General features: G+C 33.6%; 2 protein-coding genes across 7 annotated transcripts; one reads left to right on the forward strand and one right to left on the reverse strand.

Annotated features, from left to right (window-relative positions):
• Positions 1–5,251: 5,251 nt before the first annotated feature.
• LOC18446870 (putative phospholipid hydroperoxide glutathione peroxidase) lies at positions 5,252–10,391 on the reverse strand. 2 transcript variants are annotated; one of them, XM_088853714.1, is made up of 7 exons: positions 10,358–10,391; positions 9,948–10,256; positions 9,314–9,390; positions 9,015–9,076; positions 6,662–6,780; positions 6,302–6,469; positions 5,252–5,492 (listed from the first exon to the last, which is right to left on the reverse strand). In XM_088853714.1, exons 2-7 carry the CDS (start codon positions 10,209–10,211, stop codon positions 5,463–5,465), a joined length of 720 nt encoding a protein of 239 aa, XP_088709840.1. In that variant the 5' UTR covers positions 10,212–10,256; positions 10,358–10,391; the 3' UTR covers positions 5,252–5,462. The 2 variants fall into 2 exon arrangements, with proteins under 2 accessions (XP_088709840.1, XP_088709839.1); XM_088853713.1 differs by having other exon boundaries at positions 10,353–10,391.
• A 3,145-nt stretch (positions 10,392–13,536) lies between these two features.
• On the forward strand, positions 13,537–24,140 carry LOC18446881 (uncharacterized). 5 transcript variants are annotated; one of them, XR_016045790.1, is made up of 7 exons: positions 13,537–13,683; positions 13,905–14,029; positions 14,270–14,366; positions 14,860–14,969; positions 15,790–15,860; positions 15,972–16,046; positions 22,805–23,055. XR_016045790.1 is itself a non-coding variant. In XM_088853715.1 (6 exons), exons 1-6 carry the CDS (start codon positions 13,614–13,616, stop codon positions 24,039–24,041), a joined length of 522 nt encoding a protein of 173 aa, XP_088709841.1. In that variant the 5' UTR covers positions 13,537–13,613; the 3' UTR covers positions 24,042–24,140. The 5 variants fall into 5 exon arrangements, 2 of the variants coding, with proteins under 2 accessions (XP_088709841.1, XP_011628011.1); XR_016045791.1 differs by having other exon boundaries at positions 15,976–16,046; XR_016045792.1 differs by lacking the exon at positions 15,790–15,860 and having other exon boundaries at positions 15,976–16,046.
• Positions 24,141–24,833: the final 693 nt, after the last annotated feature.

The following is a 24,833-nucleotide window of genomic DNA, read 5'->3' on the forward strand; positions in this document are numbered from 1 at the left end:
TTGAGAATAATCATGTATTCTTAAATGGTTTCCAAAATTTGAGATTGAAAAAATTCCTCTCAAAAAGGTCTTTTTGAACGAGCAACTAGAATTAAACTATGCTCCTGAGGGAGTGTAGTATGGAAACTATGCTCTTGAGGGAAGCTTGACCACAAAGAAGTATACTATGCTCCTGAGGGAGGATAGTTTGGAAACTATGCTCTTGAGGAAATATAGAATGGAAAATAAAAACAAGGGAAGTGTGGCAATGAAGTAAAAATGGAGGAGCTTACTAAAAGAAATAGAAATATAAAATTTAACAAAAAGAAATAAATACCAACATGAAAAACTACAAAAAAAATACTAACATGAAAAAATACAAATACAAATATACCAACATGAAAAAATACAAATAAAAATCAAATAAAAACACCAACATGAAAAAATACAAATAAAAATTGGCAGAAAAAATACAAATAAAAATACCAAAATGAAAAATACAAATAAAAATACCGACATGAAAATATAAAAATAAAAATTGGAAAAAGTGGTTGTTCATGTGTAAGTGGAACTCATAGGATTTCATTGGGCAAATCCAAAATTGGAAAAAGTGGTTGTTCATGTGTAAGTGGAACTCATAGGGTTTGATTGGGCAAATCCACAAACCAACGTCCCTCCACTATAGGATCAAGTCCACAAGCCCATGGACCAGATAAACCCAACTTACTCCTGGCTTGGAGAGGGCACGTCGGTTGAATCATAGCAGCCCACACCCAAGAGTCTCAAGCCACAGTCCAATCACTTTGTTTGTCCTCGCTCGAGTTACAAGCCCACGCTACTGAGCTCTGCGATCAACATTCTCAAACTTGGAAGTTTTATATGTTTCAGATATATCAGGTAGCTTCCATATGGGATAATGTGAGGTTTTTTATCCATTTGTACCCCTCACTCTCTTATTTTAAAAATAATGTCTCTATCTCCTTGTTAAATTTAAAGCTTTGTTCCCCTCCTCTTCACTCTCTCTAAATTCTTCATTCTCTCTGTACTCCTCATTTCCTCTTTGCGGCATTCACTTGATGGAGTCCACCTTTTCTTTATTAAAAGAAATAAAAAAATTGTGACTTTCATTCACTTTCTCTCTCATATTAGCCGGCAACACCGTCTTCTCTCTCGTGAATTTTGATATCATTTAATTGACAGTTTGGCTCCTATGTTTTCTTTATGCAAGACAAATTTATGCATATCTTTCCATAATATTCAAAAAATTCCCTTTTCAAGTTTAATATTATATTCATAACTATCACTTGAGTATTTTTTATTTTTATTTTCTAAAGTTTCCCTATTTTGGATCTTGAAATTGCCCTATTTACAAGATTTCAAATTGCCCCATTTTCTAAAGTTTACAAGATTTCTAAATTGCCCTATTTACAAGATTTCTAAATTGCCCTATTTACAAGTTTACAAGATTTCTAAATTGCCCTATTTACAAGATTTCAAATTGCCCTATTTACAAGATTTCAAATTGCCCTATTTTCTAAAGTTTCCTTATTTACAAGATTTCAAATTGCCCTTATTTTGAACCGTAAGGCTTATCTAAAGTTTAAAACTTCGGACCTTCAAAATTTGAAATACAAAATTAATTTTTTTTCAACACGAGACCTTCATGGTCCCAAATTGTGAAGTGCCCTGTGTAAAAAAAAATATCCATAACTTCATACCTTAAACGTCCAAATTTTAAATTTCCAAAAAATAATTTGAACGTAATGTCAAACTTAAAAAAATATTAAATAGCGATAATTTTAAGGGACATAATGCATAAATTTACACCTCATTTGGGTATAAATACACAAGGAGGGTCCTTCAATCTACCATGAAATCAGACATGGCAAGGGGCATACGACTTTAGAGTCCGTTTGGATAGGAAGAAATTAGGAATCTTAGATACTTGAAATCCAAAAAAATCTATGGATTTTTAATATGGTGGATTTTTATTATGGATTCCTCAAATCTCTTGTTTTGGATAAACTATATAAAATTCATGGATTCCTTGCAATCACTTCCATGTCCATTGTTCGGTAATAAAACTTGATACAATCTCTCTCTCTAAAAGTTTAATATTCTTTCTCTCTCTAAAACTCAAAATTTGGGATAATGTGTCTACAAAAAAATTTGAGATAATTTCTCTCTCTAAAACTTTATATGGTTCTTCTCTCTAAAATTTAATATACTTTCTATCCAAAACTTAAAATTTGAAATTGTTTCTCTAAAAATTTTGAGATAGTTTCTCTCTCTAAAAATTTTAGGTGCTTTCTCTCTCTAAAATTTAAGATAGTTTCTCTTTTTAAAAATTTTAAGATACTCTTTCTCTAAAACTTGAAAATTGATATAGTTCACCTCTTCAATAATTTTGAGATAGTTTCTCTCTCTAAATACTTTTAAGTAGTTTCTCTCTCTAAAATATGATAGTTTTTTTTCAAATTTTAAAATACTTTCTCTCTCTAAAAGTTAAAATTTGAGATAATCTCTCTAAAATTTTGCAATAGGTTCTCTTTCTAAAAAAAATTTATGTACTCTCTGTCTAAAATTTGATATAGTTACTCTCTTAAATTTTAAGATGCTTTCTCTCTCTAAAACTTAAAATTTGATATAGTTTCTCTCTCTAAAATTTTGAAATTGTTTCTCTCTTTAAAATTTGATATAGTGTCTCTCTAAAATTTGATTTATTCTCTCTCTAAAGTTCAAAACTTGAGATACTTTTTCTCTCCAAAACTTAAATTTTGAGAGTTTCTCTCTCTAAAAATTTATGAGATTGATTCTCTCTAAAAATTACATTACTTTCTCTATCTAAAATTTGATATAGTTTATCTCTTTAAAATTTTAAGATACTTTTTCTCACTAAAACATATATTTTGCGATAGTTTCTCTCTCCAAAAATTTTGAGCTAGTTTCTATCTCTAAAATTTTTTCGGTAGTTTCTCTCTCTAAAATTTGATACAATTTCTACTTTAAAAATTTTAAGGGAAAATATAGACCCCTAATTCTCCATCTTATTTCACGATAGACCCTCGTTCTGTTTTTCTTTCAAGCGGCAATAAAACATCTTCAAGTATTTCACTGTACGCCATCATCTCTTCTCTCCCATGTTTATTTATTTTTGGCCACAAAAACTAGCTTCAACAAATTATTTTATTTCATCTCAATCCAAAAGCTTTTTTAACTCTATTTTGCACTTTTTCAATTCTATATTGATTTTGCCAAAACAAAAAAAAAAGAATTCGTTTGTGTTTAAATTGTGTGGACACGCGTGTGTGCACTGAGAGAGAGTTTACAAAAAATGCAAAATAGGGTTAAAAAAGATTTTGGATTAAGATGGAATAAAACATTTTGTTGGTACTAGTTTTTATGGCCAAAAGTGAATAAACATGATAGAGAAGAGATGAAGGGGTATGTTGAAATACTTTAGGGGCTTTTTATACTGCTTGAAAGAAAAATAGAATGAAGTCTATCATGAAATAAGATGAGAATTAGGGGTCTGTATCAAATTTTTTCAAATTTTAATATAGTTTGTCTCTCTAAAACTCAAAATTCGATATAGTTTCTTTCAAAAACTCAAAATTCGAGATAGTTTCTCTCTAAAAAACTTGAGACATTTCTCTCTAAATTTTGTTTTTGGCTGTTTCTCTTTCTAAATTTTATAATAGTTTCTCCTTAAAAGTTAAAAATACTTTTTCTCTCTCTACAATTTTAAGAATACTTTCACTTTCTAAAACTTATGATTTGATATAATTTCTCTCTCTAAACTTTTTAAAATTGTTTCTCTCTCTAAAACTTTTAGGTACTCTCTTTGAAATTTGATATAATTTTTTTCTTTAAAATTAAAATTTGAGATTACCTCGCACTAAAAAATTTGAAATAATTTCTCTCTAAAAATTTCAGATAGTTTCTCCTTCTAAAATATGATAGTTTCTCTCTAAAACTTAAAATTTGAGATAGTTTTTTTTAAAAAAAAATTGGTACTTTTTTTCTCTCTAAAATTTTAACATACTTTCTCTCTCTAAAATTTTAACGTACTTTCTCTCTCTAAAAGTTAAAATTTAAAATAATTTCTCTATCTAAAATTTTTGAGATAGTTTCTTTCTTTAAAAAAATTTAAGTACTCTCTCTCTCAAATTTTCATACCTTCCAAATGTCCCCCTATGTTTCAGGTTGTCGTAGCCAATGAGTGAAATCCATGGGACTTGAAAATTCAAAAAAACATGTTCTGGCATGGAAATGAAATCAAGGAAAAATAAGTATTACTGCCATGATTTTGATTGTTTTGATTTTAAGTATCCTAGTCATTAAACAATCCAAACTGTGGATTTTGGCAATATCCAAGATAATTGAAATCCATGCCATAAAATCCATGCCATCAGCTTTTCTAGCAATAATTTGGGACCTTGCAAAAAAATCTTGGATTATGTATTTAAACCTTCATAATATCTTTTTGTGATTTTCTCACTCCCCAAACCTCATGAAAGAGAGAAAACATAAGCAAGAGGCCACAAGAAACATGTGCCTAATGAAACGAAGTTATTTATACTAAATTATTAAGCCCCAATTTAAAAATTTTTTATCAATAAAAAAATTTACAAAGTTCCCTCACACCAAACATAAAAATATTGGTACTTTATTTTATGAGATTGTATATAATGAAATTATTTATTTGGTTACAAAAAAATCAAATAGCTTGAATACATCAAGTACTTGTAACTATCCGATATGAAATCTAATAGGTTGAGTACATCACAATGTTCGAGAAAATTTCTTTTAAATTTCTTTTAAACTTTGAGCTTGACCAATGAAATAAACGCAGCCACGCAATTCCACCCCAAGATTAATTTGAACACTTTATACCAAAGATAAATTGTCTCACTATATACTTTTCTTTATTTTATTGTCTTGATGTAAAAACAGAGTGGATAAGAAGTCTTTTCTCTCTCTAAAAAGAATTAGGCAAGCTCTCCAAAGCAACTGCTCAAACTTTAGGGAATTTTCAGAACCAAGAAATCAAGAGATTGCGGGTTGCAACAATAGCAATTAGGAGGGAAAAGAGACGGGGAAAGGCACTGCACGAGAAGGTTCTCATATCAATTTAAAATGTAGGGCAAAGCATATTTACCCCCGACACAGTGCGGGGTGGTGCAAGCGATCAAAAAGAGATAGGATTAGTAAATAAAATACAATAAAAATATTGAAAAATATACAAACGAAAAGTAATACTAAAGAAAAATTTTATGATCTAAGATTACGCGATTCTATTTCAGCTTGACAAATTTTTAGACACTGCTTTGAATAAGAACTTGTACTACAATGCATGCGTAATGAGGTCTGGTCAATGGCCCATTTACATCCGATTATACAAATGAGGGAGTCCGTAGTGTAAATAGATGTAGTTTCCCAAACATTTTGCGTTTCACAATTGTAAGGGCAATTGTAAGGGCTCATGCTGCAAGAAGTTTTTGGATGTCCTTCTGCAATATTAAAAGTACAAAGAAAAAGGAGTTCTATCAGTGACAACAGAAAGCACATGAAACCATGTTAACATATAACTTGAATCAAAGACCATAAACTAACAGATACTGCTCCCATCTTTTCCAAGGTTACAAAAAGAGCCCTAGTTTTTCAACAGTGGCCAAGGAAAAGTGTGCAAGCAACACTAAAAAACGATGAAAAAAAAAAATCCTAGATTAACAAAAACCACAAATTTTAGAGTAGATATACCAAGTTACAATTTACTGGTTTTTGTTAGAGATACCAATGCTTTATGTCTGGTTAGTTAATCTTAGATTCAGACATGCAAAAACAAATGCATGGTCCTGTATCTTTAAGCCTGCAAGATTATCAGAAAAACTAATTGCTTCTGAAGACTATTTTAATTCTTTAAAAGTTCACCATAAATAAATAAATTCATAAGCCTTTGTCAAAGAATGTTATTGTTTGCAAAAATCTATGCAGACTTTCAAATCTTTACTATAAACATAAATAAGAAAGTTAACCACATGATTTGGGAAATATATACTACCACCATAGGACTTTGGAGAGGTATGCAACCATCAGAGAGCACCAACATCACACCACTGGTTAGAACTGTGATTGTAGGAGAGTTGGGCCCACTAACCATGTCATTCTTTCAAAGTGTATAGCTTACTCTCACACCATCACCATCCAATCCAGTGCTGAGATGATGGGAAGCCTATGACCTGTGTCATAGTCTACAGACCCAAAAATCAACAGGGTTAGGCTCCTACTACTCTTTGCCCAAAAGGAGCTATTTACCTACCTCAATTTGGAAAGGAGAAGTAGTAGGGCTATATCTCTCCGCAACCTTCCCATCTCGGTTGACCAGGAACTTTTCGAAATTCCACTTAATTACATCCCCCAAAAATCCACCAGTGCTGGATTTCAGGAATTGGTATATGGGTGCAGTATTCGGTCCATTCACATCAACCTGTTGGATTTATCAAGTCAGCTCCATCACACAATCACAATCACAATCACACACACACACACACACTATCCCATATGTTGTAAGAAACATGAAATGGAATTAGGCTCATGGAGAGAGAGAGAGAGAGAGAGATAGAAAGCGCATCCCATATGTTGTAAGAAACATGCAATGGAATTAGGCTACCAAAGGTACCTTGTCAAAAATGGGAAATTCTGCTTTGAACCTTGTACAAGCAAACTCCTTTATCTCAGAGTTTGTTCCAGGCTCTTGCCCTCCAAACTGGTTGCAAGGAAATCCGAGTATATCAAATCCTATATCAAGGCACATAAGTCATTTTCCTGACTTGTACAAAGAATGAAGCAATTCAGTTTTCGCTCTCTAGGATTTAAATTTGCAATAAAAGAATTGGAGATTCATACTCTCTTCCTATCATCTAAAAAAATTAAGGGTATGATTGTTTCTTGTGAAAGTGCTTCCCCGGGGGAGTTTCTCATCAAGAGAGCTTTCTCATCAGCCTGGGAAGGTGCTTTCACACCTAATAGGTTGAGTGCTGCTTTCTCATATTTAATATTATAGATGGGGAAGGCTGAGAAAGCACTTTCCCATCTGCTACAGTGACTGCCTCTTTTTCAGAAAGCAGACAAGGGAAAGCAATAGTCTAGCATGAATGAAATTTCTCAGAAAGTTCTTTCTACCTAAACAAGCATGACCTAAATGCTATTTGCTGATGGTCAACCTTAAATTGATATTAAGAATCTTCCTATCGATCCTTCTTTCTTTCACACTAGCCTTTCTTTGTTCATATCTTGCTACGAGTTTTGTCTTTCTTATGTTTCTACCATGATAAACTCTGCCTTGCTTGGCCCCATTACGGTCACGCTGGTCCCAAGCCGGGATAAAAGGAGGAGGGTCATGTTAAGTAGGCAGCCAGCGTAAAACTGTGCCACAACTTTCATCATTCATGAACTTATGTTATACGCTCACGCTAGGGCGTTGCCTGTAAGCAACGTGCTATATCGGCCTTATAGTCTCCATAAGTGTATGGGCCTTAATAGACCAGAATGACAGAACATGATTTATATAACAGACCCCAAATAGTTGGGATAAGTCTCAAATGATGATGATGATGTTCCTATCTTGGTACAAGTCTTGTGTTTCTTATGCTCCTATTTTCCTACAAATGTTTCTTTCTCATGTTCTTATTTTGCTAAAAATCTTGTCTTTCTTATGTTCCTATCCTGCTGCAAAGTTATCTTTAGGTTTAATTATCTAACAATTTCCACAATTATTTTTCCTAAGGTTTTCTATGATGTGAATATCGGCATAAAAAATGATCATGGTCTAGAGACGGGATAAACGTCACAAATAGGAAGTTGTTACTAATACCCAAACGAAAGTGACTTCTACTCAAAAACAATACTGCATTAGAGACTTGGGTATTTTCATGTGCCAAGATTAACATTGATGCAGGACCATTGACTTCTAAGGGAGACCATCTGCCCATATCTTGTGATCATAGCCTTTTTTTTGGCTAAGCTTTTTTTTTAAAAAAAAAAGACAATTACTAAATAAAAAAGGGTCTTGAGAAATAATTTCCATAATACATTTCATTTTACAAATTTAATACAAATTTAACATTTCAAATTATTTTCTTAAATTGCCCATTCTAATACTCAGCTAAGTACCGTAGGAATGCATTCCTAAATGACTTTCACAGACTAATGATTAAAAATAAAAGACTAACAGGGTGGGACTTAACTTATAGAAACCAGAAACCCACTCAAATAAGAACTTAAGCTTCGAGGTGGATAAGGATCTATTTTAAGACTGAGTTTCCAACCATTAACAGTTGTAACCAAATGGCACTATTACTTATTTCCATCTAGCTTTAATAATGGGGAGGGGGGGAAGAAAATTGCATGGAATTCTGACCTATGGGATTAAATAAGCAGATTGAATCGGTAGCACTTGAATAAGAAACATGGATGAAACTGGCCGTGTGCAACTTTAGCATCATCTACTTTAATCTAGATGAATAAACATTCCAACCCTTTTAAGGTTCTAGACCCATACTGTGTATCCAAAGATGGTAAGAAAAATTATGTCTTTACACTTTGAGAGAATTAAACTCCAAAGAAAAGCTCTTCGAGCAATGCTTATATGAGTTTCTATACTAATCTCCAAGAGAAGCACTACAGAGCACTGGTCTAGTGATAGACTGGAAAAAATCTAAAACTAATGGGCACTGTTTTGAATTATCCCCCATAAAACTCACCCCTCTACATCAGACTTGCTTGTTTCCTATTTATATTTGCGGAATAGCCCCCAAAAAGAAACAAAATGAAAAAAGAAAAGGAATGGAATATGGTAATCATTTATCAATGAGTCAAGGTAGTATTCAAGAAATAGAAGGAAGGCTTACTACAGTACTAAATAACACATGATCAGAATGACTAAGGAAGACTTCAAAAAGTCATCAAACTAAACAACAAATTCTAAGCCTGAAAGGGAATATCCATGTCTTTATTAAAATTTTCAAACATACCTTGAGGCTTGTATTTCTCATATATATGTGTGAGTTCTGTGTAATTGGACTTGGTCAAGCCACTGCATGAACAAATGAACTTCAATATTTCCATCTCCAAAAGAGGACCAAAAAAAAATAAACAATTAAAATAGATAAATAAAAGGAAGTTCTCATGTACTAGTTACATGAATAATAATAATAATAATAATAATAATAATAATAATAATAATAATGTATGATTGCAATGAAAGAACAGAGAACATGGCTATTATAAGTGGTAATTTGAACGAATTCTTCCCAATAAAGAAGACAATCACCATTTGGAAGCAACATTGACAATCAACAAAACCTTCCCCTTGAATTTGTTGAGGGATACATCCTTTCCATCAATATCCTGCCAAACCCAATAAATCTCTCAGGCCAATAAACCCCAATAATTTGCCACTAAAATCAAAACAAATCTCCAGTAAATTTCGAAACCCAACTTAGATATAATACATCAGTTCTACTTCGTATTTCTCTTGATAGTATCTCCATATTGTAGAAACCAATGTTGTTGATACTATCTCCAAATTGTAGAAACCAATGTTGTTAGATTCGCTCAGTAGTCTTCTTCGAAAAACTTAAGCAATTCGGTGCTTCTTCGGAATTTTTTTTTAAAATTTAGTATAAATAATTTAAATTTATATATATATATATATATATATAACTAATGAAAAAATTAAAAAAATACACGTTATTTCCCGAAGCAAACCCCGTCCAAATTTGACCACCTGAAGCGGTCTGAATCAGCACCACGCTTTGCTTTTCTTCGGTATATGCCTAAAAATCCAAAGGATTCGCCCCTTTGAAAGCCAATTTGATAACAAAGGTTCAATCTTTACAAATAAAATTCCAACAAAAAATTTACAAAATAAAAATAAAAAATAAAAAATAAAAATGAATGCAAACCTTGACAGTGAAATCATGGATGCTCTTCTCTGTGACAGCAGCTGCAAAGGCCACACCCGGCTTCCTCAATGGTCTAGAGAGAGAAATGGGTAGGCTTAGAGAGAGAAGAGGCAGTACCCTTCGGCCAAAAAGGGGGGAGCTCGAAAACCCAGATGGGCTATTGGGGAGAACTTGTGGGGCTTCATGGCCATGAGAAATGCAAGGAAGACTGGTTTTCACTTGCAATAGAGTATGTAACGATGAGGGGGCGAAAAGACCGTACATAGTTTTGAGACGTGCAGTGACCTTAGAGAGAGATTATTCCAGGCCCTAAGAATGATAATGGAGTTAGAGAAAGAAAAGGAGAAGTGGGGATTTAAACCCAGAATGGAAAAGAAAAAAAAAATCCTTATCTAAGATCTCAACCTTACACTGTGCTCGTACGGCATACCTAAAAAACCCATCAGTGAAGGTCGTTCTTATGCTTAAAAACCGTCAAATAGATCATCTCAGCCTGGAGATTTACGGACACGAAAAATAAGCTGATTTTAATCTTAAACATGGTTCATCATCTAACATATTATTTAGACTGTTTATTTTTTAAAAATTTAAGTATTTATATATCTACTTGATTGTTATTATTTTTAAAATTTTAAATTTTATAATGAGGGACAATCATAGATTTTCATATCATTACCAGGCTGTGTAGGACCACATTTTCAGTATAGTTTTGAGGCGTACCTTACTGCAATAATACAAGATAGACACCTTATACAAACCTCACTCTAAGAATGATAAGAGCGCTTGCGAGTGGTTGGTAAGGCTCCACGTTGGTGTAGGTGCACTTTTCATATTTGATTTGCACTGGAAGGTCCAAAACCTTCATTTTTCTTTTTCGTTTTTTTTTTTTTTGAAGTGTAGAGAAAGAGTGGGGAGTGTTGAGGTTGTGCAAGCGCGTGACATAGGGACCATATTGAAGTAAGAGAGAAGGAAAGTAAAAGGTTTGAATTTACACTCAAGCAATGTGAAGAGAGAGGTTTCTTTTTGTGCGATCTACGGTTTATAGTGATAGTTTTGATTCAAGATATTTTGAAATCGTGTCAGGTACGGGTTATAGTGATAGTTTTGATTCATGATACTTGGATTTTAAAATTTTAAAAATTATAAAATTAGCCGAATTAAAAGAGAATATATGGAATGCAAGTTTAGTAATAGAGCAAGCTTTCTATGTTTCTCCTATCGTATAAAATTTATATACTTTCCCTTATCCAACCATTTAGAATGGAGGGCTAAGATTGTCCCAATCACAATGCCATATCTCTGCACTATTTTAATTTTAAGTTTTTTTATATAAACTATTTGGACACTAAATTTTATACGTCCAATCCTCTATTAAACTCGTACTAGCAAAAATATATATAAAAAATATTTTCAAAAAACTAAAATACCATTGAAAGTTTCAAGGGGTTTTAATAATTTTTATATGTGAGACCCAATGAGAATATCGCATGTACAAAATTTCCTATTCATACAATTTTTATAAAAAAAACTAAAAATAAAATATTTTGAGACATCGGATCTAAAGATCAAACAGTGAGTGGCTCTCTTGATCAAAATTGGACGACTAGATGGTAGGGGAAGTATAGATCTTCTATGCTATAGGGGAAATATAGAAACATTTTCCTACTTAGCAATAATAGGAGTAGAGACAAATAAGTAATTAAGATTGATGGCCAAGAAATATCAAAAGAACACACTTTTGATATCTTGAGTCCATATGGAATGCAAAATTAGTAATGATAGGAGTAGAGACAAAAAAATAGTTAACATTGATGGCCAAGAAATACCAAAGGAGCGCACTTTTGATATCTTTAATCGATAATCTAAGAAAATAGAAAGATTGACGAAGATATCGCACATAGAATTTTATATAATCATTGCATACCAATGAAGCTAAAGAGCACGTTCTATATGACAGCTATAACACCAATTTTACTTTACGGGGCAGAATGTTGGGGGGTCAAGAAGAAACATACCCATAGAATGACTCTAACTGAGATGATGATATTGAGACGAATGAGTGACAAAACAAGAAATGATAGAATTTGAAATGAATACATTTGGGAGAATTTAGTTGTTGTACCAATAGATGGTAAGATGAGAGAAAGCAGATTTAGGTAGGCTAGTCATGTGTGGTACAGATCCAGTACAACACCTCTCAGAAGGTGCGAGTTAGTTCAAGTGAAAGGCTAAGAAAAAACAAGGGATAAGGCGAAATATACAATATTAGAACTAGTGAGAAAAGATATTGGGACTTATGGCCTCATTAAGGGTATGTCCATTAACAAAGCATAATGGCGGACCAGGATTTGTGTAGCTGACCCAAATTAATTAGAAAAAAAGGCTTTGATGATGATCTACAGTTCACAATGTGCTATATAAAAAGAGAGCTGTTTTTTTTCGCCATGGGAACTACGACTCAGTGTGCTTTAAGAATGGAGAAAGAGAGAAAGACTTTTGTGTTTTTGTTGGGAACAATAGATAACAGTGTGCTATTGAAATGGACAAAGAGTTCAAAAATAGTTCATTCCATTTAAAAATGTATATGATGACTTTTTTTGTTTGTTTGGAAAGTATACAAATAGGCTATTTATTTTGAATATAAGGAGATCACAATTACTTTTATCGTCAGATTTTAAGGGGGTAGGGGCCTATATTGCCCACTGATAACAAAAAAAAAAGATTTTAAGCTTGGTGGTTGTAAGTGTGTCATTCATCATATTTAAAGTTTCAAAAAAAAAATTCTTAAATTTCGTGACATAATCTAATTCATCCATTTTGACATCTAATGAATAGAAATGATTGTGATTTCCTTGTAATAATGATATATACTCTCATATTATACAATTCAAATTGTTTTTATACAAGAGAGGCACAATCATGTTGGACCGCTGTTCAAAAAAATTGGTGATCCAAATTGAAACTGACTTATCCAAATCAGGTATGGTCAAGCCAATCCATATTCCTTAAAATGTCGAGAAGGATTCATTTAGTATCTGTCAATTTTCAATATTTTTATGTGTTATATAGTTATGTTCCATCTGTTTTAAATTTTTAAGTTTTAAATTTTATAATTTAAAATAAATTTTTAAGCCTTCCGTGCTTGGTGGAGAAGAAGCGAACAAAGGTACGCTCGCTTATCATAATAAGTTTTGATATCGAAAAATCATCATTCAACTGTATTTAGAGGTACGCTTACTGTTGAACGCACCCCGACCAACAAAGCCCGTCTATTCATTAGCGTTAATAAACCCGTCGTACCCTTGGACTCGTTACTATCAAACGCATCTTTATGATGTCATCTGGCTTACTGTCGCGCCTCTCTCCCATTAATTTCCGATCGTTCTCCATCACAATTAGGGTTTCATTTCGCTTTTGATGATTTAAATTTCAATAATTGGCCAAAAAATTAGTGTTTCATTTTCATCGGTCCTGCATTGAATCAATTACCAGATTCCTTTTCCTAAGTTCTCATTGCATTTGCAGTTCTTTCAAATTTTGGAGTATCCGAGAACAGTAAGGATTCTCTTTGTTCTTTCCGTTAGAAAGAACTCCATAAAAACCTAAGATTGGTTGATGAATTAGGGTTTCTTTCGTTCTTCTTTGATCTGGTTTCGGATAGAAGTGATGGGAAACACTTCGTCTATGCTTACCCAGCATGACATTGAAGAAGTTCAGGAGCATTGCAACAATCTTTGTAGGTTCCTAATTCGTGGCAGATTACTTTTTTTTTGTTTGCAAATGTCTGAATGCTCTAAATTTATGGGTGGAAATAAGCTCATTTAGGGCTTCAAGGTTTCTATTCAGACATTAATAGTCCAAGTTCTTTGTTCTCTCTCGCTAAGGATGGGTGAGCTGAGTGGGAATTAAAAGTTAATGGAATTTTCCTTCTTGTTGATTTTTAAATTTTTTTTATAGTTTCACAGCAAGAAATAGTTTCTCTTTATGAGCGATTTTGCCAGCTCGACAAAAATCATGGTGGGTTCATATCAGGAGATGAGTTCCTCACAGTACCTGAATTTGTGGTCAATCCTCTCTCACAGGCATGTAATCATTCTATTAACTTATTTCCTTTTATTTTTGACTTTTTTCTCTTAGACATTTTGGTTGGTCATATTCAAGCATTGCTTCACTACATTATTCCTTTCAATGGTACAGTTCTTATTTTCCTTTAATGGCTCTCGATAGACCAATGTACATAACCCCAACATTTCCTTTTGCAGTATATTTGATTTAGGTGTTTTTTTATCTGTCAAACTCATGAATTGTGTCTTTCTTTTCAGAGGTTGCTGAGAATGCTTGATGGTTTGAATTTTAAGGATTTTGTAGCGTTCTTGGCAGCTTTTAGTTCTAGAGCAACCGTTCATCAGAAGATTGAATGTAGGGTTAGCCTTTTGTAAATTCACTTGAAATTCCTGTTACTTTGGTGTATTTCGAAAATTTTTGGTTCAATTTGATTAAGTTGGTAGAGACATTTTGCTTTTAATTGTGCTATCTTAGGTTACTTATTCTTGTTGTATATTGAGGGATAGCTATTGGCACCCATGATTTTCCCTATTGGCACCCATGATTTTGCTTGTCGCTCCCAAAAGCATGGGTGGAATTTCTAGCCAGCATGTGCATTTGATGATCTCCATCCATGTATTGGGTGTGTGGGTATATCTATAACATAGCTTCAGATAGTAATCACCTTCTAGTTAAGGCTGCTCTCTTTCTAATTTAGTTATCTGGGCTTTGTTCTCCTGGGTTTTTCTTATTGCGGCTATCTTTTGTAATGTGTTGATGGCTGACTTCTTTGTGGCTCTTTATTGTTTCAATCATCTATGGTAATTGTGTTATCTCGAGCTTACTTCTTGTTTTTTGATCATTGCAGTCATCTTCAAGGTTTATGATTTAGACGGCAATGGAAAAGTTACATTCAACGATATGTTGGATGTATTGCGGGACTTGGCAGGACACTTCATTTCTGAACAACAGAGGAAGGTTCGATGCTAGTTACTTCGAATTTTTGGACTTCATATGCAGCCCTGGACCGTAGGGCTTTTAGTGCGTTATTGGGTGCTTTTTTTTCTTTCTTTTTTTCGTGAGGGGAGGGGGGGATCAGTAAGTTGTTTGCAATGCATTCACTTGAACTCGTTTGTGTTTCAGTCAGCATTTGTATAACATGGTGTATAGTTGAGGAATAGTCGTGAACTTACTGAAAATGATTAACATTAGATCCCAATGAAGTTTCCAACTTGGTTTGAAAATTGTTTTGTCCTATATTGGTAGTGTGAATTATTTTGTACTTCATTACAAAATAAGCAGTGGGCCCTAGACGAATTCCATCCCTGATGTGGTCACATTCCTTCCCTCACACTTTCTATTGGTGAGAACTGTCCATGAGTTGAGACTGACACACCTTCCTGAGTAGAATAAGAAAATCTGCTCTCCTCTGTATGACAGAAAATAAAAACCTTTAAAAAACCTTCAAGAGAGTGACGGACTCTATTTTGATTCGTCCTTGTGTTTGTAAATCATCGCAGCATGTAAGCTTTTTGACAACTGTCTTAAGATGTCTTTTTCCATTGTTTCCTTTTGTTTCACTATGTCGCACATCCGTGGTATCGATTTTAACCTTTCACTTTTGCGAAGGATGAGATTTATTATGCATAAACTCAGTAATGAGGGAGATTAGGTTCAAACCATTGAAGTTTGTCCCAAAAATCCGAAACAAGCAACCCTAGCCCTTTTTACTTCCGAAAACAACGGTTATTATGTGCTCAAATTTACTAATTAATTGTTGTGCTCTTAATTTCCATAGGGTGTTTTGCTTTATGACTGGGTGTTTAGCTTTGTAACTGGATTAAATTTCCCAGTCAGTTAGAAACCAATGTAAGTTTTTTTGCCAACCAGTTATAAGACAATGGTAGCTAGTGATGTTTCACATATCTGTTTGTTTATTTCTATTATCGCTTTTTCTGATGACTTTGTTGTTTTATGTAGCAAGTTTTGATGCAAGTTTTAGTGGAAGCTGGATACACAGAGAATTCCTTGTTAGTGTTGGATGACTTTGTGAAGGTATTTTCTTTCTGATATTTCAGTTGAACATGCATTATGGTCCGTTTTAGAACTTAAATTATCTGGTGGCAGCGACTTTCCTATCATTCTGCTCATTCAGTGAGCTTAGAACTTTCGTGATGAAATTTTAACCTTTCTATATGAAACCATCATGTGGAATACAAATTGAAAGTGATGATACACAAACAAATGATTCCTAATCCCATTGTTTGCTGTATTATATACCATTTGTCTGTTGATTTTGCATAGGATCACTTGTTATTCTTGTAGTGTCTCCTAATGTTGTTTTTTTTTCACATTTATTTATGACCTGAGAGTTTAGTGACGTTGTGTAAGTCCTTAGTTAGACTTCATCTGCTAAATATTCATCATCATCATCATCTGAGCTTTGTCCCAACTATTTGGGATAGGGTACACTGTACACAAATCCTGTTCCACTATTTTGCTCTATCAAGGGCCATATTCTCAGTCAGACTGTAAGTCACCATATCTCTTCTGACTACTTCCATTCATGTCCTTTGAGGCCTTCCCCTTTCCCCTTTAGAGCCCTCCACTTGAACCAAATCGCATCTCCTAACTGGTGTTGTATTAGGTCTATACTGCACATGGCCAGCCCACCTAAGTATACTTTCCCTCATCTCATCACCTATTGGAGCACCCCCAAGTTCCCTCAGATATATTCATTTTGAATTCTATCATTTTTTGTCTTGCCACTCATACATCTCAACATTCTCATCTCAACTACACTCATCCTAGGGATATGTTGTTTCTTGACTGCCCAATATTTGGTCCCATAAAGCATGATTGGTCTTACAGCCATCCTATAGATCTTTCCCATCAGTTTCATTTGTATATATGGTGATCACATAAAATTTCAGATGCACATCTCCACTTCCCTCCTAGCTCTAATTCTATACGCCATATTTGTGTGATATTCACCATTCTCCTAGATTATCAATCGAAGATATTGAAAATAATATCTTTTAAGTATTTTTTGACCATCAATCTGTACTACTAATCGTTGTACTTCTATTATTACTAAACTTGCATTCTATATATTTTGTCTTAGTCTGGCTAATTTTATTACCTTTATATTATAGAGCATCCCTCCAAAGTTCTAACTTTGTGTTGACGACACCTCTAGTCTCATTAATTAAAATTGTGTCAGCCGTGAATAACATGCACCATGATACCTCATCTCGTAGATGCATAGTTAACTCATCTATAATTAAAATAAAGAGATATAGGCTTAACACTGACCCTTGATGTAGGGTTACTGTCATAAAAAAACTCACTTATCTCTCCACTAGTTGTTCTCACATTAATTAGCGCTCCTCGTACATATCTTTCTTATGTTAATATATCCTTTAGAGACTCCTTTCTTTTATAAAACCCGTCAAATTAACTCTCTAGGTACTCTATTGTCTCTATTGTATGCTTTCTTTAAGTCAATTAAGACAATGTGGTGGTCTCTTCTCATGTCCCTAAACTTCTCAATTAGTTGTCTAAGTAGGAAAATAGCCTCAATTGTTGACCTCCTTGACATAAAACTAAACTGATTTTCTGATACACTTTAGTCGTTGCTCAATACTCTCTCCCACAGCTTCCTAGTGTGACTCATAATTTTAATCCTAATATATGTCTTCCTTATTCTTGTAAATAGGTACCATAATACTTTTTACCCACTCATCTGGCATTTTCTTTGTTCTCAACATCTTGTTGAATAGCTTGATCTGCTAGAATATGTCAATACTCGCATGCACTTCCAATCCTCTATCGGGATACCATCTAGTCCTAAAGCTTTTCCTATTTTCATCTTTCTCAACACTTCTTGCGCTTCTGATATCCTAACCGGCAGATGTATCTATGACCTCCCACGTTATTTATGTCGAAGATTCCTCTTAATGTTGTGCTTCCATAGTGTTCATCATTTAGCAATTTTTGAAGATAAATTCGCCGCTTTTTGTTGACCTTGTCATCCTTCACTAAGACCCTCTGATCCTCCCTGTTAATTCATTTAATATGATCTAGGTCACTGCACCTCCTCTCTCATTTTTGTTAGTTTGGAGCAATGATTTAAAAAATGCCGAGTCGACCCGGAATCGCCCGGGTCAACACGAAAATCGGCCACCCCGTGCAGATTCCGACGAAATACCGGAAACCAAGCGACCCTAGAGCTGAAACGGCGATTTTTTTTGAAAAGCAGCGGGAGTGAATCGGCCTTGTGATGACATGATGATGTCATGATCTTGCGACTCATCTGATTTTCTGTTTTTGTATTAAACATTCAAATTTTGCGGCCCCACCTGCTCACATCAGCGTGCACGATCCACCTACATGGCCCCACTTGCTCACACATGTTGACAAAGGTGATTGGCCTGCTTCTTTTATAGAGCCTCTCTATCCCACATCTCTTCGATGTGGGACTATTCTTTGTACCTTTGCTTCCTACTAAACCCACGTGAGGTTTAATATACGTTTGAAACTTTATAAAACGATTTGAACTTTAAACGTAAAAAGCTACGATGGCGTACGCATGACAGTGTACGCCCGACGGTGTATACCCGTTGTGAATAAGAAGGGTGTATTGCCGATGTTGGTAATTAAATTATTTGATAAAAAAGAAAAAATTATTAAAAATAATAATTGGTTGCTCACCACCCCTATCTTTCATAAAAAATTTAAATTTACCTACCCAAATAAAACATAAAAACTCTATTAGGCTATTATCTCACGGGATTATTTCATTATATGATTAATAATTAAGCAAGTAGTTAATTGAGATTAAAAATTAGTACTAGCTCATAGGATATTAAAAAAAAAAAAAATAGTAATTCTAGTCTGTTGAATATTAAAAAATATTAGTTGAGAGGATATTTTAAGAGAGAAAAATAACACTAACTCATACCACTTTATAATTTATTTCTACATTGATAACCAAATCTTTTATTTTATTTATTTTAATTTATTTGCATTATAAATTATGTAATGTACTATTTTTTCTTATAGTTGTCAATAATACATTTTAAATTAGATGATATTATAAGAGATTTTGGATTTGTTATTATTTGTATAATAAAATAACTATAAAATGTACACCAACAATTTCAATTTCATTATATAATATTATAGTCAGTTAAGTTGTAATAATTTTGGATTATGGTTAGTTAGGTTGTAATAATTTGGGGTTTGTTTTTTAATGGATTATGATTTTCTGCCAATTTGAGATTTTGGTGGTCAGTTTTTCATCGATTTAAATCATTCTTTATTGTAGTCGATGTATAATTATATACTTCATCCATGATAATTTTATGATTTTTCTTTTGTGTTATATAAATTTAATGGTTAACATAAGTTCATACAGGGAAAGAACATCTCAATATTCACATATTGATGAAAAAAATGAAAGTTAATAATGCAGTACCCCCATTTTTTATTGGATTCCTAAAAAACATCATTTATAATGAATTTTAACAATTTTTTTGGATTTTTTTAATGCTTAATCCGATCGATTCGGCTGGTTCCTGATCCAGATTGCTGATTCACCGATCCGGGACACCGATCCGTTTTTTAAACCACTGGTTTGGAGATATCATTTTCACTCTCTTGTCCGTAGTTTATTGTTTATATCATCGTATGCGTTAAATTTAGCCTTACTTGCTATTTTCGTAGTGTTTTTTTTAGTATTTTTATATTCTTCAAAGTTTTGATCATCTCTATTAACATTGCCAAGCTTTATAATATGATCTTTTTTGCAAATATTAATAGGATTGCATTTCCAGTAGTAGGCAAAAACTATGGGGATTGCATTTCCTAAAGAAATAAAAATATGGGAATTTTTTTATGGGAAAAATACAGTATGCCGTATGGTAACCCGGCCATTTGCCTAAAAGTGAGGCACCTGGTTTGTACAAGAGAAGTCTAGGATTTGAACCACTCTCTGCAAACCAAGCTGACCTAGCCCAAGAACGGAAAATATTGTATGTGGCAAAAAGGATTGTTAACAATTCATTTTGTCCCCAATTTTAAGGAAGGCTGTGATGTTTCTTCACCTATTCCCCTCTTGCTCTTGCTCCCATAGGCATTACATAGGCATTCTTAGTAACTAAGAGCTGGATGAACATTGGATTGAAATGATATTATGGTTGTTGAGTGAAAATCCAGTAATCCAGAAGAAACTGTTATGTAAACATCCTCGCTTTATGTTTATTATATTTTATTTTTTTTAAGTCCGAATTTTGGTACTGTTTACCTCACCATAAAAGAAAGCATGATGAATCTCTGCTTTCTTTATATTCATCATCCTAACTAAATCTTTAGGGTATAAAAAAGCACTTTTTTAGAGAGGGAAAAAGGATTTGGCGAATTTCTCTCCCTCACAAGAAAAACCTCAGATTTGGGCGACCTTTGGGGGACTTCTTCGAGCAAATTCGAGCCTCATAATCTGAAGTTTTAACTCCCAAGTTAGTCCATTTTATTTATTCTTTGTTTAATTCATTTTGGATTTTAAAAATTAAGAATTGAAAATATTTTCCGGATTGTAGGGCTTTCACAACTAACAAACTTTTTAATGGCAAGGGCTGTTTTTTGCATTCATTCTTTTGTTTTTTTTCTTTAGTAGCAAGTGTTGTAGGTTTTTCCTTATCTTGTGGATTTTGTGCCTTTTGTTTTTGAATATAAATGTTTTTTTTTTTTAATTTCAATTAGTTGTCATATTTATATTTTGGTTGTTTAATACTCCTTTTTTTCTCTCTTTTTCTTTGAGGATCCCTTGTTTCAATTTTGATGTGGAGTTGAGGTCTTGTGACTTATGTTTATGTTTGAACTTTTTCCTTAAAATAATTCATTTTCATTTCTATTGCTTGATGGCATGTTGGAACGCATCATGACTGCATGAGATTGGGAATTATGGAGGACATATGGTATGTTACAATTATATTTTTGTTCCTAACAATTTTCTGAAATTCTCCTTATTTTTAAAATATTTTGCCTGGATTTTTCGACAATCTTTGCTATATTTTCAAGTTTATTGTTTTTTTTCCTTAATTTTTATTTTTTAAATTCTATGACTGGTCTAACAGGTGCATCTGTTATGTCCTATTGCTCTGACCAGACTGGTGCTCAATCACCGGTCTAGCCCTGGCAACATTGGAACAGATCCTTAAAAGTTTGCAAGACATAGTTACTCCTTTGTAGGACTTATCCTCCGGCTAAGAGGCCTTGAAACCATCATCAATGCTGATCTGAATATTGCATATAAGAAAAAGTGTTCTTTATCACATTTTTTATGATAAGATTTAATAGATTATCTATGACATTTGTAGTATCGGTCAAAAGTCAAACATTACATCTTCTATAACAGTTTTATTATTTTGACTCCTGGATTCCTCACGAGAATTGGGGTTTGAAATGGGTTTTTGTCTGAGCTTACATGGGATATGAGACAAAGAACAAAGTGATTTAGTGAACTCATTTATATCCTTTGTAAACAAATACAGCAAATGTGCAAGATTTAATTTGTATTTTTTATTCATTAATACTACACAGTCAACTTTATCAATAAAGAAAACTCATTTGATCGCCTGTAGGACTCATCTATTGATGTGCACCAAGAAATGCCCAATAATCACATTATTTTAGGGTTTGGGCCATGAGTTGTAGCAATAAAGCCCTTTCTAATTATCAAGAAAGCATCCTATACATATTCAAGTTTCGTATTCCTGAGGAAAGTGTGAAGTTCACATTGATTGGCACAATCGAAGTTAGTATAGCTTATTTGGCTAGAGGTGGTTGTCATTCCTAGTGGTTTTGTAATGATAACATGCGGTGTTTTAAAAAGCGGACCGCCCAACGCCTAGGCAGTACAGAAGGCCTGGGTGGCTGCCCAGGGGCGGAAATGGCCCTTGTTGAGGGTATTTTTGGGCTTTTTTTAATACTAAAGTGGCAAAATCGTAGGTTTTAGATTCATTTGAAACCTAAACCCTATTAGAGCCTATTTTAAAGAGAGAAAAACCCCCAAAAAAACTAGTTTTTGATGACTTCCATAGGATCAGAGGGTTTCTCAAAGTTACGAGAAATTGATCTAAGCATCACCCATTGTTATTAGATTTAGTGGACTATTAGACGATGGACTTATGGAGTATGGAGGAGTTTGTGCTATGTGGACTTGTGTACTATACATTTCATATGCCCTAAATCCCTAACTCTTATGTGTTATACAGTTACACTTAAACTGTCAGACTATAGAGACATTTTTCTTTCTATCGAGCTGCCCAGGTTCTAGGCGCTTGCTTAGGCGCTAGGCGCCTGCTTAGGCGCTAGGCGCCTGCTTAGGTGCTAGGCGGCTTGGATCCCTCTGGCCACCTAGCATTTTTAAACACTGATAACATGTAATAACCAAGAAGAAAAACATTGACTTCCATTATCTTTCTATAAATAGCGTCTTCCCCATATTGTACGTACGGGGATAGAGTGATACAGTTTATACATATGGCATCCTTGTCATAAAACTTGGCAACAATTTTGAAGGAAACGGATCCTTATGGAAAACCCGGTCCTTTCCATCAACTTCTTTATTTGAGAGTAGAATTCGAGGAATGGTGAAATGGGATAAGAAAGAAATTGACAAGAGGCAGACCTCGTACTTTTTTAGTACTGAAAAATGGATTGTGGAGTGAGCTTCATTTAGAGTGACTATTCATTTCAATATGATAAAACGTACAATGTTTGACTCCCATGCTTTCTTCTTATTCATATAGATTCTTGGCATGTGTGGTGTGAAGATGGAAGTCGAAGTTCCAGTTGATTAGCGAGTATTGTTATTTCTTTACATATTGTTAAGCAGCATTTCCTTTGTTGATTTAATGGATGTGTGATCTCTCCCCTGTGCCTATCTTCAGTATCTTGTTACAAGGTAGGATTTTCTGGATATCAGTAATCTCATTTGTAATATTTTAGCTTGGTTTGATACCAGGAAATCTAGAATCTATCAAATCATTTTGTTTATTAATCTTTTTGTTAAGGGGGCATCAAAATTGAAACAAAAGGAAAATTTTTCTATGCCCATCATATGCATGATGAAGGATGAAAGTTTCCCTGTTTTCTAGTTATTGATCTTCTTAAGGTGTAATTCTCTCTGTCCAACAAAACATGCCCCAAGCTTCTGGTTTGTACTTCATTGTTTACCCTTTGAAATAAGTCCTCATTGTTTTGTCACGAAATGCATGTACAACAAAATAACTTCTAGAGTGGAAGATTTTGGTAAATAAGTTTCAACGGTCGTTTAATAATTACCTAGATATTCAAGAAAATGAAAAATTGGGAACATTTTTTGCTGTTTAAATACCCAGATACTGAAGAAATTGAAGGATTGGGAATATTTTTATGGGATTGTATGTTATGAGATCATTTATTTTTGGTATAAGGTCACAACTTTTTTTGGCCCTTGGATGTGACATCCAATGGTTGACAATGATTGTGACATTCTTGTATATAAAATAAATGGTCTTATCATATACGTTTCCTAGTGGGAAAAGCGGAGAAAGATGGAGAAACTTGTTGCTTTATGTTTCTCCTTCTCCACTTCCAGAGAAAAATGCAGCCCACTTGGGTGTGTTCTCCACTTCCAGAGAAAAATGCAGCCTACTTGGGTGTCAACTTCTCAGAAAATGGGGAAAGATGTCACCGCTTTCTCTTAAGCAAACACGGCGGATTACCCTTCTCTTGCACTAGATTACCCCTCTCTTGCACTAGAAGCTTCACACTTGTAATATGTCGCTGCTTCTTTCACCATATTTTTTCACTCAAACTCTACCGCTTAACCTCCAGAACAGCAGGGAATGTGCAAATGCTTCACTCCCCGCATTCCCTTGCCTTTCAACCTCCATCAAATGGAGGGAGCAACTCAAATTGGGAAATTTTGTCACCACATTCTCCTCCATTTTGTTGCAGAAACTTTTCGGTGTGCATCTTAACCTAGATCAACCTCTTCGCTAAGCGCGCTCGTGATCTTGTTACTCAAGCTCTCGGGAAAACCATAATAAATCACCCACAAATTTCCCATGGTTTTTTTTTCAATTGGGTCAATACCCACCATTTGCAGATGACCACCATGATCGTGAATGCCATTGAGCTACTGCGGAGGACCTGAAGCATATATATATATATATATATATATATATATATATATATATATATATATATATATATATATATATATATATATATATATGGAGAGAGAGAGAGAGAGAGGTTGGAGAGGGATAAGGGTGAGAGAAATGAGGGAAAAGGGTTTGGGATGTAGAGGGAATGTCTACAAAGAAACCATTTATCTTTTATATGTAAAAATCACAATTGTTTTTGTCCTTTAAATTTTAAAATGAGTGGTTGTAAGAGTGTTATTGAATAGACATAAAGTTTCAAAAAAAATAATTCTTGGGCTTTGTAATTCACTTTAAGTCATCCAATTTGATATCTAATGAGTGAGAATGATTGTGACGTCTACGGACAAAAGATAAAAGAATATATATATATATATATATATATATATATATATATATATACACATATAACTCATGGAATAGTACAAGTTCAACGGTCCAGAGTGAATATGGGTCGATCTGATGAACACGGATGTTTGGTATTATTTGAAATTTTTTTTTTTTACAAATCCAAATCACTTGAAATTTTAAACGTGTGTTTTTTTCATCGAGCTGCACTTAATAAAAATATATATAAAAAATAATTCGTAAAAACAATTGATCAAAATACTTTTGAAACATTTCGGAG

Source organism: Amborella trichopoda, chromosome 12 (assembly GCF_054954075.1).
Source record: "Amborella trichopoda isolate Santa Cruz 75 chromosome 12, AtrichopodaSantaCruz75HAP2 v2.0, whole genome shotgun sequence".
Classification (NCBI taxonomy): Eukaryota; Viridiplantae; Streptophyta; class Magnoliopsida; order Amborellales; family Amborellaceae; genus Amborella; species Amborella trichopoda.

Excerpts from the sequence above, each read along its gene's own strand:
- LOC18446870 (XM_088853714.1), bottom strand. The coding sequence starts at position 10,211 with ATGTACGGTCTTTTCGCCCCCTCATCGTTACATACTCTATTGCAAGTG. Across the intron at positions 6,781-9,014 it reads TGAGAAATACAAGCCTCAAG|GATTTGATATACTCGGATTT; the intron begins GTATGTTTGAAA and ends GCCTTGATATAG. Across the intron at positions 5,493-6,301 it reads CTTCTCCTTTCCAAATTGAG|AAGGACATCCAAAAACTTCT; the intron begins GTAGGTAAATAG and ends TTAATATTGCAG.
- LOC18446881 (XM_011629709.3), top strand. The coding sequence starts at position 13,614 with ATGGGAAACACTTCGTCTATGCTTACCCAGCATGACATTGAAGAAGTT. Across the intron at positions 14,030-14,269 it reads TGGTCAATCCTCTCTCACAG|AGGTTGCTGAGAATGCTTGA; the intron begins GCATGTAATCAT and ends CTTTCTTTTCAG. Across the intron at positions 14,367-14,859 it reads CGTTCATCAGAAGATTGAAT|TCATCTTCAAGGTTTATGAT; the intron begins GTAGGGTTAGCC and ends TGATCATTGCAG.